The sequence below is a fragment of the Aristolochia californica genome, unplaced genomic scaffold, assembly GCF_029961685.1.
Source record: "Aristolochia californica isolate CCGP_79_NKW_82.1479 unplaced genomic scaffold, dmAriCali1.0.hap1 SCAF_4, whole genome shotgun sequence".
NCBI classification, from domain to species: domain Eukaryota; kingdom Viridiplantae; phylum Streptophyta; class Magnoliopsida; order Piperales; family Aristolochiaceae; genus Aristolochia; species Aristolochia californica.
The window spans coordinates 47,547,004-47,565,404 of record NW_027182103.1 but is presented as its reverse complement, the minus strand read 5'-3'; the positions used below and the strand labels follow the sequence as shown (position 1 = coordinate 47,565,404).

The window sequence follows — 18,401 nt, the reverse complement described above, 5'->3', positions numbered from 1 at the left end:
GAAAGATCCACGAAGCTCTTACTTGAGTAAACTATTCACAATTCAGGTAACCGAGTGCACCTTGTATAATAGGTCAGGTTTTGGAGGTCAGAGATGTCCGAGTCGAACAAAAAAACATCTCCAACAATCAAGCATCAAACTGCAGGAACAATGCTTGCTGAATGGAGAACAAAGAATATTTCATGCAAAGTCTGAAAATTTGAGACAAAAAAGGAAACGAAAGTGGAAAGAAGTTCTTGCTGCACGTCAAATTTTTTTCCTTTAGTTCTTTTCGTTAATAAATTAATTTTTTTCAATGATACTTTTTACACCATTCTCTAAACAACAGCAGGAGAGTTTATGTTCTCACAACACAAGGATTTCGGATGCAATCGTTCAGGCTTCACACATGGTGAGCCTCCTGTCTGTAACTTCTACGATGATCCCTTTCTACTCCATAATAATCATGCCTGCCTTCTTTATCAGGTGGGCTCATCTCTGCTGCTTTTCTCTTACGACTGATTGACCTAGGGGAATGGTATTCCAGAGATGCATCTAATGAAGGCAACTCCCCCTCCTCTGTGTTATTCTCTATATCCACTGGCTCACTCTGCTGATCATCCGCCAAGTCAAAAGACTCGGATCTCCCTTTAATAATCCCGGTCTCACCAACGTCAGTGCCAAATTTTACCTGGTTGCAGGTCTCTGATTTGTATGACGATGATGGCATCATAGACAAGGATCTCTTCTGCTCTGTCCTCTCACGCTTAATTTTCTCATCTTCAGCCACAGCCAATTCAACCCCATTTTCCAGTTCCCTCTCAAGGAGATCATAGTCATCCATCACATCTGGCTTCCGAGACATATCCCCACCACGTGATTTCCTCCGCTTCTCAAGTGCTGCCTTCACCTTTTCCTTGTCAATCTTTCTCATGGCATCTGAAGGTACGCCATTGCACCCTTTTGTACCTCCACCTTCGTTTTGACCAGAAATACTACTGCTGGGCTTCTTCCCGGTTTCAGCAATTTCACCTGCCTCAATCCTTTCCCAATCTTCCAGAGGTTGCTGCTCTCGTAGCTCTGCCTTATTTTCACCATCAGCCTCCTTGATATTCCATCCCCGAGTGCTCACCTCTGTGTTTACAAAAATGTCACAGTTGTTTTGGCTACTACTTTGAGGCCCACTTTGATTATCAACTCGGGTTGCCAAAGCTCCACCATGTCTCACAGTTCCTAGTGGATACCCATTGACTGATGAAGGTGGCTCGGGAGTCTTAGCTGAAGCACGGTTGTTATTAGCCCCACCACCACTCCCATCAACTTCACTCACATGAGAAGATGGCAGTGGGGCCGCACGGTTTTGTTCATACAGTTCCAGCATCTGATTGCTAACCTCTGTAATGTTTGGAATTTAACAAATGTCAGCATTCAGAAGAATTTTCCTTCCAACCACGTTTGCCAACAAGTAGAGGCAAAATAGAAAATCTAACACAAACCTTCCAACTGTCGTGGGTTTACATCAAATTCTTGCCACCACACCTTCTCACCATCAGAAGGAAGCTTTACTTTGAGAAATTTAGCAGCAAGGAATATGGCCCCTGCTGCAGTATGCTGAGGTTTGAATTGCAGGCAGAGTGATGTTCGCAGTCTGCATTACACACTAACAACTTGATAAAGCAAACCAAGAAAAAGGGGAAAAAGAGGAGTCTAGAACCAATATATGCGGAAGCAAATTGCCACTTACCCATCATTGACAAAATTCCATGCAACTTGTGCAAGGGCATTCTGGGCAACTTTAAATTTCTTTATTGCTTCAACAAGGGGTTTATATGGATGGTGCACATTAAGATCAAATCCAAGAGTTGCCAATACAAGTCTTTCCCCCAGCAAAATAAGCTCCTTTTGTTGTTCATACACTTCCTGCAAATGGGGATGCCGAATAAGAGCCACAGCAGCTCAAGGAAGATTTTAATTGAAATGACATTGACACTAATCTGAATGACATAATAAAAAGTACAAAATTTCAGGAAATTTTAAAAAATACTTGAAAGAATTTGAAACTATAGCAGTATCCATCATGGAAAATCTAGTCCTACAAATTGAGCTCCTTCAAAGACAAGAAAAGTGAGTTCATGTAAACGTAAATACAAATAAACATGAGAAATAAAGAATACCTTCTGTTTTATTCTCTGCACAGCAGCAGGATCCTTTTTGTGGATGATCTCATATGAAACAAGAATAACATCCTTAAGAGGGTGAGGTGTTTCTTCCACTTTACCTGCAAGGAACATGCACACTGTCGCGATGGTCTGCAGAGTAAATGTTGAAATAAAATTATTGACGAGGATCTGGCAAAGAAAGAAAACAACATTTTTCCACAGAAGACAACAATCTCACTTTACTAACCCAGCTAAATGTATAACATGCAATTTTTTTTTCGAACGTAATAACAGCAGTTACTTGGAAAAACAAATGGTGTAATTGATTTAAAAGTATCTTTTAACATGCACCGACCTTCTCATCAGGGTATTTTATAGATGTCATCGTTTATTATCATGATGCTGAACCCCACCGAAATGGGGAGTACCAGCAAAAAATACCAACTCAATGACATCTTCACATCGACCAACTCTTCTGCTGGTTTTTTTATAAAGTAGTCAAGTCAACAACTATTTTTTTTGGGGGGGAAGGTAGATTTATTTTGTTATGAAGAACAAATGAGCACACAAACAACTGCCCAGAAAGGACACAAACCAAATAAACAACAAAGGAAAAAGAAACAAAGAAAAAACACAGGATCAGCAAAAGAGAAACTCCACAAACATGACTAATCCAGAAGGAGATTGTTCACAACAAGGCATTGACCAGAACCCCTTCCCCAAGAAAAGGAATCCGTGACCAAGATTACTGAGGTACACATAACCAAGAAATAGATGCCAGGGAACAATATTTCTTCATAAAAAAAAAAAATGATGCCAGGGAACAATATCCAGAATTCCCATAAGACATGGAGCTCCAAGGAGTCATTTCCCTCAAACAAACCATAATATGACGTCTCCCTTCAAGATTAAAGGATTCAATGTAGCCTTCTGTCAACAATCAAAAGATTTTAAGTTTTTTTTTCCAATTAAGGATTTGAGTATGTTAGCTATCCATACATACTCTGTTTTTAATTTAAAATGATAAGGGGAAACAGTATTCCATACCAAGTTAGCTTGTTATGATGAATGAGAATTGAGTTCATCGCCACCTAAGTTTTGGCACAAGTTGAGCATAAAGGCACCAGAAGCATCAATTTTCCAAATTTGCAAGGAACTTTCTTAGTTTAGACAGTTTCCAAAGAAAACACTATAATTTTCTCACTATGAGTCACCCTACAAGTGCAACATCTTTTGCTAGTAAGCTTACTTAATTTAGCATAATGTGCATGGCCATAGAACTTTGACCTACACATATGGCCTAAGGAGCAGTGTAAATTACTGTACAAACCAACTTCCCTGTTTTATGAACTTTAAGCTAGGAAAGTCCAAATTAAGGTAGAACTTAAATTCTTTTGGCTTTAGGGTTTAGGGTGACTCATGATGAGTTTGAGTACTATATAAACCCCATTAGACCATGGAGAAGACAGATCTTTGTTCAATTTGAGTTAAGAAACAGAGTTTTGAAGAATTTCCTCTTATCCTTGAAGAAGCTCTCCATTGTCTTTTCAAACTTTTCAGCGTTTGTATCCAACTGAAACCAAATTGTTGCAGCTGGTGCTTTTCTTTTGATATAAAGATCCATTAGGGTTGTATCATCCTCTTGATACCATCCCACCTTTATCTTTTTCCTCACACAGAAAACATCCACTCACTGAGGGTACTTTCTTCTTTTTTTTCTTTGAACAGTAATCTAGCAATACAACTTGACTGTTTTCTTTTCTTTTCACCTTGCAAAACCCTGTTCGCATTACAATACTAGTAAGACCAGGGTTTCCTCTGGACCAAGGGGAGATACAATCCACTCAGTAAGATGCTTTGATCAAAGAGGATAGCAAAAAAAATGTTTTTTTCCAGTTCCCACTGGTGACAGCACCTATAAACATCAAAATCTTCCACAAGGTTCATCCAAAAAATAAGTGTGATGTCATAGTAAATCTTAAAAAGCAAGATTTGAAGATCATAATAAAATCATAAAACAGATTGTTCCAACTTGACTGAGCATAGAAGTTAAAGGGGCACATCTCACATTTCTGTCATTTTTGGCATGAGATTGACGAAGAAAAAATCGATGACAAAATACTATAGCTGTAGCAATTGTTACCTGGGGCCTGCATTAAAATCAAAAAGTCATCATGTTGATGCATAAGGAAGAAATAGGAGAATAGGAAGCATTTTAGGAACAATCACACATAAAAGCAGCAAAAAGAAACAAAACAAAATACAAAATATTTAGTGAACGGCAAATAATTAAAATATAAAGAGTACTTTGAATGCAGATAATTTTTTTATTGTTTTATTTTTGCGATTAGAGCAACGTTAGACTTAGACAGTTTTATGATAACTTAGAACACGACACTTTTGAGTACATTGTTCACTCACTCTACATTACAACTTTTTACCCCGGTTTTTACTGAATATTGATTGCAATTTGGAATCGACTTTCTGCATTATAAATTAAAGACCAACAGCTCGAACTGATCAACACAACATCTCCTTATGTTGTCGTCTACTTGATTTTCCTCTATTCTTCTCTTTTCTTCACCTTATTTGCTCCTTCAGATATGAAGCGCTAAGGTACTGACGAAAATATGCCTTTCACATTGAAAGGACTATTGTAATAATAATTGCTTTTAGAAAAAGATTATAATAACTGCACAAAATTAATTGTGAGCTTGAGACCAAGCAACAAAAAACTAAATTCCACACAAAACATATGCACCAAGGTAGATTACTTCCCATCCATGTGAAGAATGAACCTAAGATGCAAACTTACAAGAAGTGTGAAACACATTGCTTGCAACTGACAACAGTCATGGAATGTAAAGGTCAACCCCAAACCAATCCTGACACACAACAAACCCAAAAAGGGTAAAGCAATCCATGCATACTACAACCAAAAAAGGTAATTAAATTTGACCAGATGTCACATTTTTTAATATATAACATGAACACTGACTTCTGATCAATAGAATACATGGTCTAAACATTTTAAGAGAGAGAGAGAGAGAGAGAGAGAGAGAGAGAGAGAGAGAGAGATGCAGGAAAAAAATGATACCTGTCTGGGGCACTAAAACTATGATGTACTTCATGACAAGCAAAGTAACTGCAGGACTCTAGCTCTTTGTTTGCAATTGACATTTAACAAACTTGCATTTGCAAAACACGGCTATAAATGAAATCATTGGAAGGAATAAAACCAAGACGAGAATCTTGATTGCTTCCTCATGCTTTCTCAAAAACTAAAATAATAACACAAGAAATGAAATAAAATAAAATCATGACGACAACCAGAAAATAGGAGGAAAAGTAACCTCACTTTGCCAAAACGATACAACAAGATGGATCAGGTCATTAACCAATACAAGCATCTCTAAATCGAATGAAAATTTTATTACCTTGAGAAAAAAAAAAAGCACTTAGAATAACTTCTTCATGGACAAAATACAACTCAAGTTCTAGTTTTGAAGTAAACAAGAAAAAAGTGTTGCACCTCATGCCCAAGGGTGCTTATATAAAACTATAATACAAAAAGTTTGCATTTTCAATTTTTTAAGATTTCTATTGCTTTGGAAAAGAGTCATGATGAGGCTTCACAAAACAAGAGGAAAGGCGTCCCCAACAACAAGACATTGGTGAGAGCCCTTAGCAACAGAATCCAATATATGACTGGCAGATCTAGGAATTCTCTGTCAAGAGACTTCAAACTTCTGACAAGATCAAAATCTCACTAAAACATACAAGCAGTCTCCAGAGTGGTGAAGTTTTGGCACACCCAACTTATCCCATTTGCTGAATCCCCTTCCGCAATGATAGGGGAGCTGAAATTCTGACTGAATAGCTTTAAATGTTGAAGGAGAGCATGAAATACAACTCTAATTTGGATTGTGTTATTCAAATAAATAACTATAACAGTTAACAAAAAACTATTGTAATTTTGTGACATAGTTCAAGAAAAGGGAGTTTGAAGTAGTTTTTCATTTTATTTTAATAAAATTACAGTAAGGCACAACCAGGCAGGTTAAATGGGAACCTGCCGTGCTCCGCATGGGACAAGAACAGGTTGAATGTAAAGATCTGCACAGATTCAGGGTCGGGACAAGTTTTTCCTGACCCCAACTAGGGGTGGGCATGGGTCGGATCGGGTCAGGTTTCCCAAAACCCAGACCCGAAAAAAAACCCGAATGGGGTTGGTAAACCAACCCCGTCCACGCCCCGTTCCCAATTCCTCAACCCCATCCCTGCCTCGTACCCGCCGGGTCCCCGACCCTGTTAAATCAAAGATAAAATTCGTGATTTGAGGAGTAATGAGTTAAATCAAATATTACTTACCCTTTTTGTGACAACCGACAACCAGCGGTGACTCTCCAGCCGGCATGTGACGGAAAGGGTGAATGCAGTCGGTGTGTGATGGGAAAGATCGAAGGAGAAAGGGAAATAAGAAGGTAGGGTAAGAACAGCAACGGTGGCGTTATTGTTGGGGAGGGGACAGACAATGGGAAACCGATCGGAGCAAGCTGGGGAGGGGACGAACAGTATGAAATCGATTGGAACAGATTGAGGAGGGGACAGACAGAGGGAAATCGATCGGAACAGGCTGGGGAGGGGACAGGCTGCAGGTTGGGGAAATTTTGGGTTTCGAAGGGAAAGCCGAAAGAGGGATTTTGGGGAAATATCAAGCTTTTTGGAAGCCCAATTTTTGTCTTTTCCATAAATACCCTTTCCATAAAATTTAATACCTACATTTTAAAGAAAGAAGCATAGGGTTTATTTTAAAAAAATAGGGTATTTTTTTTTTTTAAATGATGCTAAATTTTATTATGAGAGCTCAAATGAGCAGATTACAAGAGGGGAAACCTTCCCAAACAATGAGAGATTGCTGGAAGGTTCCGAATTTAGCCAATTTATCAGCCAAAGAATTGGCTAATCTAGGAACGAGGTTCCAATTACAATGAATAGATAACACAATCTTAGCAATACAATCAGTGATTGGCCAGTGGCGCCAAGGAGGGTAGCTATCTTTTGAACACCAGCTGATGACAATCTTTGAGTCGCCTTCGATAATCAGCTTGCCATGAAGCCATTAAAAAGTCATTGACATAAATATTTCCATAAATGTCCCAGATAATGTTATTAAATCACGTGGCTTTGTTAATTACCAATATGTCATTTAAAGTTTAAGTAAAAACTTTGTGGGTATAAAACCAGGCAAGTCGGTTTTGGTGAAACCCAAACCCGACCCGAAGCCTGGCAAGGTTTTTTTTCGAACCCCATACCCGACCCACAAGGTGGAAAATGGAACCCGTCCCCAGGTCTTTCGGGTTCCCCGCAGAACTCGACCTTGTGCCCACCCCTAACCCCAACCTGCAGGGACATATTATCATATAGCACTTTAACTTTTATATTGAAAATTGAGGTTTTAAAAATAAAAAATAAATCTTTTGCATGAAGGTAGTTTATGAAACAAGAATTTCAAGCAGAAAATAGAACAAGACTAATTTTATTTTATTTTTTGAGAGGGGCGTGATGCGATTCAAACTCGTGACCTGACGCACCTAATGTAAGAAGAATACCACTAGACCAAACGGCCATCAGTAGAACAAGACTCGTGCATTTAGCTTTTAATGAAAAGACTGAACTAACAAAAATAAAGAAAAGATATATTATTTAAAAGGTGTTTAATGAAAGAAAAAAGGTTGGGCTATTGTAGGGATGGGCCGAAAATGGAAGAACGGGGAAAGGACGATGTGGAAGAGTTTGGTGTGTGTGTGGGTGGGGTGGGGGTGGAGGGTTGGAAATCAAATCATATATTTGATCTTAAATAACTACCTTTCAGACCTTTGGGTTTTGAGGCTTGCCTATACAATTTAAGATTTTTCACAAGTCTAGGAATATGTTCAGGGCTTGGTCCCTGACTAGTAAAATCCCAACCTTGTAGCATGCTAGGAACCCCCCCCCCCCCCCCCCCCCCCCACAACCCCAACTGGAAGTCAAACTTAGAAAATCCAATAGGATTTTTTGTACCCCCTTATTGTTGGGATTTAGAGTCCACCTTACAGGTCAGCCTCTTATCTCTTGTATGTAACAAACTTAGGGGGAAAAGGATGTGAAGGAGACCCTTCCTCCACCTAGAGAGAGGGGAAAGGAGCTGATGTCCACTTTTACAACAAAGAGGAGGAGACAAAAGGGTCAAGGGAGGCCCTCCCCCCACACATCCCTTTTCAAATTGTTTTTCTAATATTTCATACAAACACACATCCCTTTTCAAATTGTTTTTCTAATATTTCATACAAATTGTTATCTAACTCGCAACAGATTTTTATTTTTTATTTTTTAAAAAGACTCACCACTGATTTTACAACCCATAAGAATTCAAGCTACTTATGAACGCTCCATAAAATCCATTGGTCTACAAATCTATATGAGTTTCCACAAATCCAATCTCACTAGCACACCTGCATGCAAAATGAGAAAGGTCTAACGTTCATAACTAATGGGAGTTTAGTTCAGATGACTGAGAGATGAGTGAGAGCGGAAGCGATAACGAGAGTGAGAGGAGAGGAGAGGACACGGCTGATATGTAACTGGTAACATCCAGGGAAGCAAGCCGGTGAGGGGACTGCTGCAGGAATGTGAAGCTCACAAAGACAATAAAACAACCAGTAACCAGCTTGAGCAAGGAGAAGAACGGCAGATTGTTGGGAGAAGAAATGCAAGAAGAAATGAGAGAAGGCAAAGGAATGGCACCAAGAGAGGAGGAAAGTACCGCTTCTCATACAGATACAGCAGCACTATGCTCCCCATGTAGGAGAGAATTGCCTGGATGGGCAAGGAAATCCATGTAACCATGCAGAATGATGATAAAAGATCCTTATTTAGTACTCCAAAGGCAACCTACACCAATTTCATCAAGCAGCTTGATAGCATCATCCAAGAGTGCCACACTGCAACTAGAACAAAGGAACTTTGGACAAGAAGGTTAATCGTTTACTTTTCAATCTTCCGACATAAAGCAAGCTGGGAATGCAAGATAGTCCAATGCCAGGCAGATGCAAGAAAAACTCCCTATCGTCCTACCCACTCAAACTCTGATCAATAGAAGTGATATGCATGATAACCACAGCAGTAACTGTCAGTTCTAACAGTGATGCCATCACCAACTGGGTTTCTGATCAACTACACCTCTCACACAAGCCCCATTGCTCCTACTCAGGAGGAATGGAACGACTTATTCACTTCTCCACAGCAGCAGAAACGCATCCACATGTAGTATGGAGTCTCTTCGCCATGACCTGCTCTTAACCATCCAAGATTGGAACCAAGCAACACGGAACAATCATATGGCCAATGGATTTGCATCTGGGCGTCCCAACTGAACTATGGCATGGTTCAGTTATTCACAGATTCGCCAACACCTTCGGCAGAACAGGAAAACAGGACAAAATCACTGCCAATATGGTCAGAATGGACTATGTGAGAGTATTTATAGTCCCTAATCAACCATTAGAAGGGCCATAAATTTCTCAATATAATGATTGGAGATGAACAATTTTGGATCAAAATTGTGTTTGAAGAGTTTAGCATGGACAAGAAACAAGTGGAGAAAGAAAATCAATCAGAAAGGAGAAGACAGTGAGCCACCAACTCAGCCGTGGACAACTTGTGTAATACAAAACGAGTTCACTCAATCACATTCCGATGGAAGTAACAACTCAGAAGAGATGGAAAAGAGTGACTCATCACGTCACTTCCAACTTCAAATTCAAAGTTCCCTACCCGTGGCACCCACCTTCCCAGCCACAACACTGACATGACTGGCAGAGTGCAGGTTTCAGGACCCGTGACACTCACCTTCCCAGCCCTGCATCATAACCAGAGAGACCGAACTCCTCTTGGGGAAGAAAACAACAGTCCATTCTCTATTGACAGCACTGTCACCCATCCTAATGCCCCAGAAAATGGAAACACACTAGCCTCTCCGGTCCACATCCTCCCTTGACCAGCCCAACCAAACCTACAATGCCAGCCCCGAAATAAAAAGCCAAGTTAACCCCACAATAATAGTCCCTTATCCAACTAATTGAACACTCACCAAAAGACGAAACTCACCACCCTATGCCACCAAGTCAACAGCCTCGAGGCAGGAGACCACACTGAAGCTGAGGCCTCATTAAACATCTAACACCAAACCCCGACCCCCATTGAGCAAAATGGCGGAAATCCCGTTTCCCCTGTCCCCACCTTAGCTATTTTTATACCACAGAACTTTCAGAACCCATCAACACACTCCCAGCTCGAATATCAAATCAGTAAATCATTTGGAAACTGAGAATTCCTCGCCTCCATCTCCCCAAACACCACATAGCCCCCACCCTGATTCAGAATCCTCCACACCTAGTACAAACCAAACCAGGCAAACTCTACCAACAATAACTCACACTTATATTCCCACCAACCCTAATTTCACACACCCCACTCCACAATGGCCGAGCTACACGGTCTCCTTAATGGGCTCCGTGTTTTCCACGATCACTGATGTTGGCTATTCACATTGAGGGAGATTCTAAGGTAGTGATCGGTTGGTGTGAGCAATCCTTAACACCACCGTGGCATCATTGGGACATTTTTTTTGAAATTATGGAAATTGTGTCAGCTTATTTGATTTTTTTTTTTTTGAAAGTGCGTATATTGATAAAAAAAAAGGGGAGGAAATTAAAAACCTAGCTTTGGTTTGTTTGATTGTTTTTGGTCTCATATTCCCGAGATTAGCAAATTTTGTGGTCGAATGGTCGACCAAATAGGGCGCTTCCTAGCAATATCTTGTTGTTAGGGGTTAGCTCCCCCTTTTTTGTTTCCTTTGGTTCTTTCTCTTAATAAAATCACCTTTCCTCAAAAACAAAAACAATCTTAGACGACGAGGAAATTACCCCCCCCCCCCCTCAAACATCAAGTGCGCTTTTTGTGCTATAGAGGAAGAGAACATTAGCCACCTTCTTTTACACTACTTGTTCACTTGGAAGGTATGGACCAACTTCTTCAAAATGATTGGGATTCATTTTTTGTGTTCCAAACGCCCTCATTGCTGCCAGCAAGATGAGCAAAGGTGCGCAGCTCCCACGCCTCCTTTTTCGGTGTGTGTTGCGCATATTTTTTGGGGTTTGTGGATGGAGCAAAGCAATTGAAAATTTAGCAGCAAGTATTGAGGAAGTCACCCTCCATATATTTGGTCAGATTACAACCTGGATTCATACCAAAAAGGAATCGAAGTGCCAGAGAGACATCCCCATTCAAGGTAATTGGTAGGCAATAGGCCTAGATGTCGATCCCTTCACGCCCGACAGCCATTGATGCATGGACCCCCCCCCCCCCCCCCCCCCTCCTCCTCCTAAGTGGTGTCTTAAAAACTAAATTTTGATGGGTGTGCTCTTCGAAATCCAGGTAAAACTAGAATTGTAGGAATTATTATAAATAGCGAAGGCGTTGTCCTAATCTTTTATTTTACTTGGAAGACCATGGCAGTATGATAGAGAGGTGATACATAATGGCAAGAGAAACAATTACTCCTTTGTCAGCAGAGAGAAACTTACTCTATTGCCTACTAAGGGGCAAAATGATCATAAAAAGTCAAAATATGTTCTATGCCTCTCTCATACAGCCTTTGAGAAGAAAATTGATGAAGAAAAGAAGGGTTTTGGTCTCATTTCCACTATCCAGTACAATGGGCAGCCAGCTGAAATGGAACTACAGAACATTATGTATTCAATATCACACTTCTATCACCATATATAGCGAGTATGAAGCTAAAACCAAGAACTCAAGGTTGAGTTCATTAGCGAGGGGACAAATGATGTATGAAACTCACTCCATTGCCTACTAAGGGGCCAAAGGATCATGAAAAGTATAAATCTGTTCTATGCCTCTCTCGGACAGCCTTTGAGAAGGAAATTGATGAGAATATAAGGGTTTTAGTCTCGTTCCCACTATCCAACGCAATGGGCAGCAAGCTGAACTGGAATAACTGAACAATTATGTATTCAATATCACACTTCCATCACCATATTATAGCGAGTATGAAGCTAAAACAAAGAACTCAATGCTGAGTTCTTTTAAAGAGAGGATGAATGATGTAGTACATGATTCGATTGCGGAAGAAGAAAGTCATCCAAAACAATTGAAAATATATAAAAGAAGAAAGAAGAAGAAAAAGAAGACTGAATTACAGGTGTCTCTATTTTTGAAAAGTTTTGTTTTTAGCAAAGTACTCTATTTTGGTACTTTCTGTATAGGGAAAGTCAACATGTTTCCACTTTAAATAGTTTCCTAGTTTGTCTACAGTCCCAATTAGGAGTTTTCTTTAGGAATTTTTTTGGTTAGCAAGTCTTCATTACTAATGGTCAATTTAGGAAAGTTTCAAAGTTAGTAAGTCTATTGTTGAAAGTTCCTATCTCAGATAGTTGCTGGTTCTTTTCCAGTGAGTGCTTTTCAATTTAGTAAGTCACAACTCAATTGTAATTAGAAGTTTTAGTCCTCAAAAAAATTATTTTGAATATTTAACTTATTTTGGCAAGTTCATGGTTGGTTTAATCAATAAATATTTGAAGCAACTTCAGACCAATTTGAAGATTAATAAAAGTTTTTTCTTTCTGGTTGTTAGAGCACCATTATTCTTTTTTCTTCCATTGAGAAGAATTTCTTAGTGGATTTTTCTCTTGTGCTAACTACAGCTAGTCAATAAACAACACCTGAAAGTTCAAATTCTTTATAATGGAACTTGAACCCCAGGAATTTCCTAGAACTGAGAAGATAGTGGTTGGGTATCTCATATATTCCAGTCTTATCCACCAATTGTATTTGAATAGTTTGTGTTATTAGTAGTTAGCATTTTTGTATTTTATCTATTTGTATCTTCTCTCATTGTTGATTACTTTCTACCAAAATGTTCACCATATTCTCTCTCTTCTCAATGAGTAACTCACTAACATTTAAAAGCAACATATTGACTGAATTAATCAGGGGAACAAACTGACCATACTAGGGCAGAAATGACAATACCTTAATTTCCATGGTTTCTAGAAGTTGAAGTCAATATCACTTGATGAAAGAAGACATAGAATTACGTCATACATTTTCACATCCATAACCATTTCTAACTATCATCCAAATAAATACAGCAAAGACATCAGCATGGAACTTACACTTTCAATCTCATGCCTAAGTCTTGCAAGTAAGTGCAGTATGATTTGCGAAAATAAGTCTCCTTCTTCAAATCAATGCCATCTCTCCTAGATGGAGAATTTTCTTCAATATACTTCCTTAAAAAGTACCAACCAGAACCAGGGCAGTCATGGACCTCCACCTTGTCATGGGAAATACCAAGAGCCCCACTGTCCATCATCCCATGATGTGAAGCATCCCCAGATAACATTCCAGCCATGTAAATATTTTACTTTGAACTAAAATAAAATATCCACAAGGGGCCTAGCTAAAACTCAGCTTTCTCATTTAATGAGCCATCAATGCAAGAATTCCTGTCCATTAGACAGCATCAGTAAGGGATATAATACGAGTTAATATGCTAGGATAAAAATAAGGATTGAAAAAAAGTATATTGTCAATATAATTATTCATACATCAAGCAGAGAAAGAAACCAGTTTGATACATTTGTTTACAGGCATAGAATGCCATTTGTTCACAGTGCCCACCAGCCTATTGACCAGTTTCTAACAGAATCAGCAGAAGTAATATTTCCAGATAATACAGTATATCAATCTATAATTTTTTTTTGAGAAAAAGGTGTAAAATACAGTATATCAATCTATAGTAATTGCAGTAGAATGTTTAAAAAAAAAAAGCACTCTACCTGTTGAAGATACATTCACTCTATGAGTTCATAGTCGATTCATAAATCATGTAACTAGTAAAAGGATAAAGTGATCTATAGATTGATGTTAATAAGAAAGTGGGAGATCAAGAGGAGGTCATTGAGAATAGCCTAAAAAAAAAAAAAAACAGTCTTTATCTGATTTCTAGGAGTTTCCAGCCCCCTCATAAAGGACTGCATCCATCCACATTTATATCCTGACTGCACATTATTTCTCATCTCACCACCCTTATTTCTGCTAGGGAAATTACTGCACAACCTAAAAACAATCACATAACAAGCTGTTCTTTATCAAGTGGCATTGGAGCCGTTAGATCAGGACTGGTCTGAGGTGAGAGATAATAAGTTCCAGAGAGAGACCAAGTCAAGAGGAGAACAAAAGAAGGTTGGTCACATTATTTCTCATCTCACCACCCCTATTTCTGCTAAGGAAATTACTGCACAACCTAAAAACAATCACATAACAAGCTGTTCTTTATCAAGTGGTATTGAAGCAGTTAGATCAGGACTGGTCTGAGGTAAGAGATGACAAGTTCCAGAGAGACAGACCAACTCAAGAGGAGAACAAAAGAAGGTTGGTATAAATGGTGAGAGCACCAGATAAAGCAGCGCCTATTAGTTTGAACAAAGTAACCTGCAGCAACAAAAAGATAGGCACAGCATTAGAATAGAATTTAATGAGGTAAGTAGAGGTTATTCACTTCTTGGAATTCGTCAGGGTTAAAGGAGGTAAGTAGAGGTTATTTCCTTCTTGGAATTTATGCTTGAGAAGGAGAGTGACTCATTTCACAACAGAAAATAAACCTGGAAGAACTTCAAACAGGTATTCTAGGTGCTCACAAAAATTTGCAAGAGAAATTCAGTAGGAGAGGCTGTAAATAAATGGAAGTTATACAACACTAGTGGTGAACTTTGGAAGCGGATCTAAAAGAAAGTTGAAGACTAAGAAGGGGACTAAGAAGGGGATAAGAGACAGTCAAAATTACAGCACACCAGGTGAAGGGAGGCATGGTGAACAGGGCAAGGACCATCAGTTAAAACTGAGAGTGCCTCTAAGGTACAGAGAAGCAGTAGTAGAGTGGTTAGATATCATTGAAGAGAAGTAGAAGAGTAAAAAAATGCAGAACTCGAGCAAGGTGTTTCATCAAAGTCTTCCAAACAGGAGATTTTGGGGAAAATAAGCTTTTTAATAGTTGGAAAATTAATCTTCAATGTTGGAAACAGTGTGACTGCCACCAAACAAGAAAATAAAACAAGGGAGTCGATGCAAGCAGCAAAAATGTCGACAAGGAAATTCAAGAAATTCAAGGGTACATTTTGGAGCAAATAGCAGAACAAGATGACCAGTTTATATGGAAGAGCAAATAGACAGATATACGATAAAGATAAGAGGAACAAGAGGTCAGTCTTAAAAAGAAGATGGAAGAGCAAAATGACAGCTCACACACATGACCTTTGAACAAAAGTTGCTTGAAAATGTGAAGGATGAGCTGAAGATGGTTAAAGGAAAGTCAACTAGCTCAGTGGAAGAGTGAAAACAGATGCTGGGGTTGGTCTTTGCACTCAGTTAGTGTACAAGGCACAGCCAGATTGCAAAAGTAAGAATTCAAGCAGGTGAAAGAAGTGGAACCTAGCAACAGCCATGTTGCATTCACTCTTGCAAGCACAAACATAGTTCAGAAAGCCAAGAGTTTCAGGAGGAGAACAAGTGATCAGTCTCCTAATACACCTTTCACGAAGTAGACATAAAGAAATGGAGGCCAGAAGAACTAGATAACACTACAATTGTTTTATACAGTTTTACACTTGATAACCAATTCAAGACAAAATCTACTCATGCGGGATTCTAGCTCCATGTGTGGCGGATACAGGAGGAGATCAAAGCAACAAGATGGGGCTATAAATGATGAGATTATTTATTATCCCTTTTTTTTAAATGTAGATTATTTATTATCCCTATTTCACACCATGACTCTAGTTCTTATTTCTTCATTTTTGTAAAGCCTTGAATAATGGGTAGCTAGGTGGGGTGTGCTATTATCTGCTTTTGAATTATAGCATAGTTTGATCGCATTACTTTGGACTGCTTCTGTTTACATTTGTGTCAGCGGGAAATGAGTGTCAGTTGTAAGAACCTTGAGCCAAGCTTCATGACTAGAGGTGGTGGAATGATAGGATTCATTCCTGTGACATAGTCTAACTCATAAATCAACTCCTAGTAGAGAAGGGTAAGGTGGCCAAGTGAATAAAATTCCATACATTTATAAGGAAGCGGGAGACCAAAAGGAGGTCATCCAGAATTTGCCTCAAGCACTCCATTTTTATTTGTCTTCTTTAAGAAATTTCCAGACCCTTGACTGCATTTACCCACATTCCTAACCTAATTCCACGCATGCTCTCAACTTTCCACCCATATTTCCTCTAGAAAACATTACTAAAAAAATATATATTTCCTCCTGAAAATTTCTGAGAAAGTTAAAAAAATCAGATAACAAAAAATTTTATATAAGTTGTCCTGGCTTATACAAATAGGATGCCAGCACTTAAGTATAAAATTTCAAAAAAAAATTAAGATATGCATCTGATTCCTATTGAGTATAATACAAACAAAAGTGCACCAACATAGAGCAAATGCATCCTGGGAAAATATGATGTCCATGACGTATATTTGTTCTGTTAATTGGAAACATAGAGTTCTACATGAGTACGAAGTCACATGACTAGAGTGAGAGCTGCCCAGGATGACCCAAGCTCTTCATGTCTGCACCAGTCTAACGTAAGATACCAAAAAGCATGGTATTTTTGGCCCTTAACAAACAAACCATGAGTAGAGAATGCATAATGACAATCTACCGATGGAAGAGTGTCGGTGGGTAAAAATTTCCCCACTCTATAGTTGTACATGGTCCACGCCTCTATGTAAAGTGAGAGTTGCTATATGTGAGGGAATATCCCACATTACTTTGGGCTTATAGAAATACTAAGCTAATTAATGGAAAAGAGACATCTTAACTTCAGCTAGTCATTTTTTAAGGAACCAGCCCAACTTTAACATCATCTCAGAGCCAACACAAACAGGTAATTGTGTTCCACGCGACCACTAAGTGTGTTCATACAGATCAAGTGTATACGCCATCCACATCTAGAGTCATGTTATCTGATTAGGTTTGGACATGAGAAGGAGAGTAGGTCGGTAGAAAGTCCCTTACTCTATAGTTGAACATGCACCATATCTCAGTCATGTGATGTGAAGTCAAAGATACTGTGTGCTGGAGAATAATCCTGCATTAGTTGGGAAGAGGTCTCTAACTTAGCCAGTCATTTTAGAGGGAACCAGCCCAACAGCCCAACTTTAACAAAAAGAATATTAAAGTCCAAACTACAACCATAAGAAAACTGCCACAATAAGCATTATCAAGCATTGATTGAAGTAGCAAAGCAGTATTTGTCTTGGCCCAAAAACCTTACAAATATGTTAACCATCCAAAGAAAAAAAACACACAATTCCCGGAACGACTAGATCTAGATCAATCATCGTTGACACCAAAATTAAGCCTGTTGTACACGTCAGCATTACTAATAGAACTGACAGATAAAAATAAACGCTTATAGAGACTCAAAACCTACAAAAAAAACATGGTCGACAACAACCCAGAAAATTTGGAAAACCTTCAAAACTTTCCAGCACAAATTCTACATAAGTCATGGATCCTATTCAAACAGAAATCCAGAAAGTTCTCAACCCTAGAGATTATAGCTATTGTTATTGGCCCAAGGGGAAGATTACGAGACTCACAAAGAAAACAAGGTAACTTGTCAATCTGTACTGATGCCAGTTTGAAAAAGTAATAGAAGAAAAAAGAGCAAACCAATAATGGGAACTTCAAACAATAGATAAGAGGAAGGCCGAGGAGACAATCTGGATATTGAAATAACTGTAACCTAATTTATTCGGAAGACCCCGCTTCTCGAAGTTCGCAACCCTAGAGATCACACGTCGGTTTATTGCCCAAACTGAAGCTAACAAAACTCGAACCCGTACCATTTTTTACTTAAAATAAAATACTTTACCTTGTGAAACTGTTCGTCCTCAAACAAGTTTAGGGGGGGAAAGGAGCAAGAGATATTAAAAAACAACACACTATTGAAAAGAAACAAAAAAAAAGCGACAAAAGAAGGAAACAAAGGGAAGTTGAACATCGGTAACCTGATTCCTTCGGCAGGCACCACTCCCTCGTCGCTGATTCAATACAAGATAGGGACGAGAACGGCCGCGTCTGGCCGAGCAAAGAGAAGAGGAGACCGAAAGACAACACGAGGTGTAATTTGAGGCATGTGTTCT

The 18,401-nt window shown here is 39.0% G+C and overlaps 1 protein-coding gene across 5 annotated transcripts; it reads right to left on the bottom strand.

Annotated features, from left to right (window-relative positions):
• Positions 1-231: 231 nt before the first annotated feature.
• On the bottom strand, positions 232-18,349 carry LOC137962031 (cyclin-T1-3-like). 5 transcript variants are annotated; one of them, XM_068808738.1, is made up of 9 exons: positions 18,267-18,349; positions 17,269-17,341; positions 14,609-14,693; positions 13,373-13,705; positions 4,207-4,288; positions 2,154-2,288; positions 1,724-1,899; positions 1,476-1,627; positions 232-1,374 (listed from the first exon to the last, which is right to left on the bottom strand). In XM_068808738.1, exons 4-9 carry the CDS (start codon positions 13,609-13,611, stop codon positions 383-385), a joined length of 1,776 nt encoding a protein of 591 aa, XP_068664839.1. In that variant the 5' UTR covers positions 13,612-13,705; positions 14,609-14,693; positions 17,269-17,341; positions 18,267-18,349; the 3' UTR covers positions 232-382. The 5 variants fall into 5 exon arrangements, with proteins under 5 accessions (XP_068664839.1, XP_068664841.1, XP_068664840.1 ...); XM_068808740.1 differs by lacking the exon at positions 14,609-14,693; XM_068808739.1 differs by lacking the exon at positions 17,269-17,341 and having other exon boundaries at positions 18,267-18,340.
• Between the last annotated feature and the right edge of the window lie 52 nt (positions 18,350-18,401).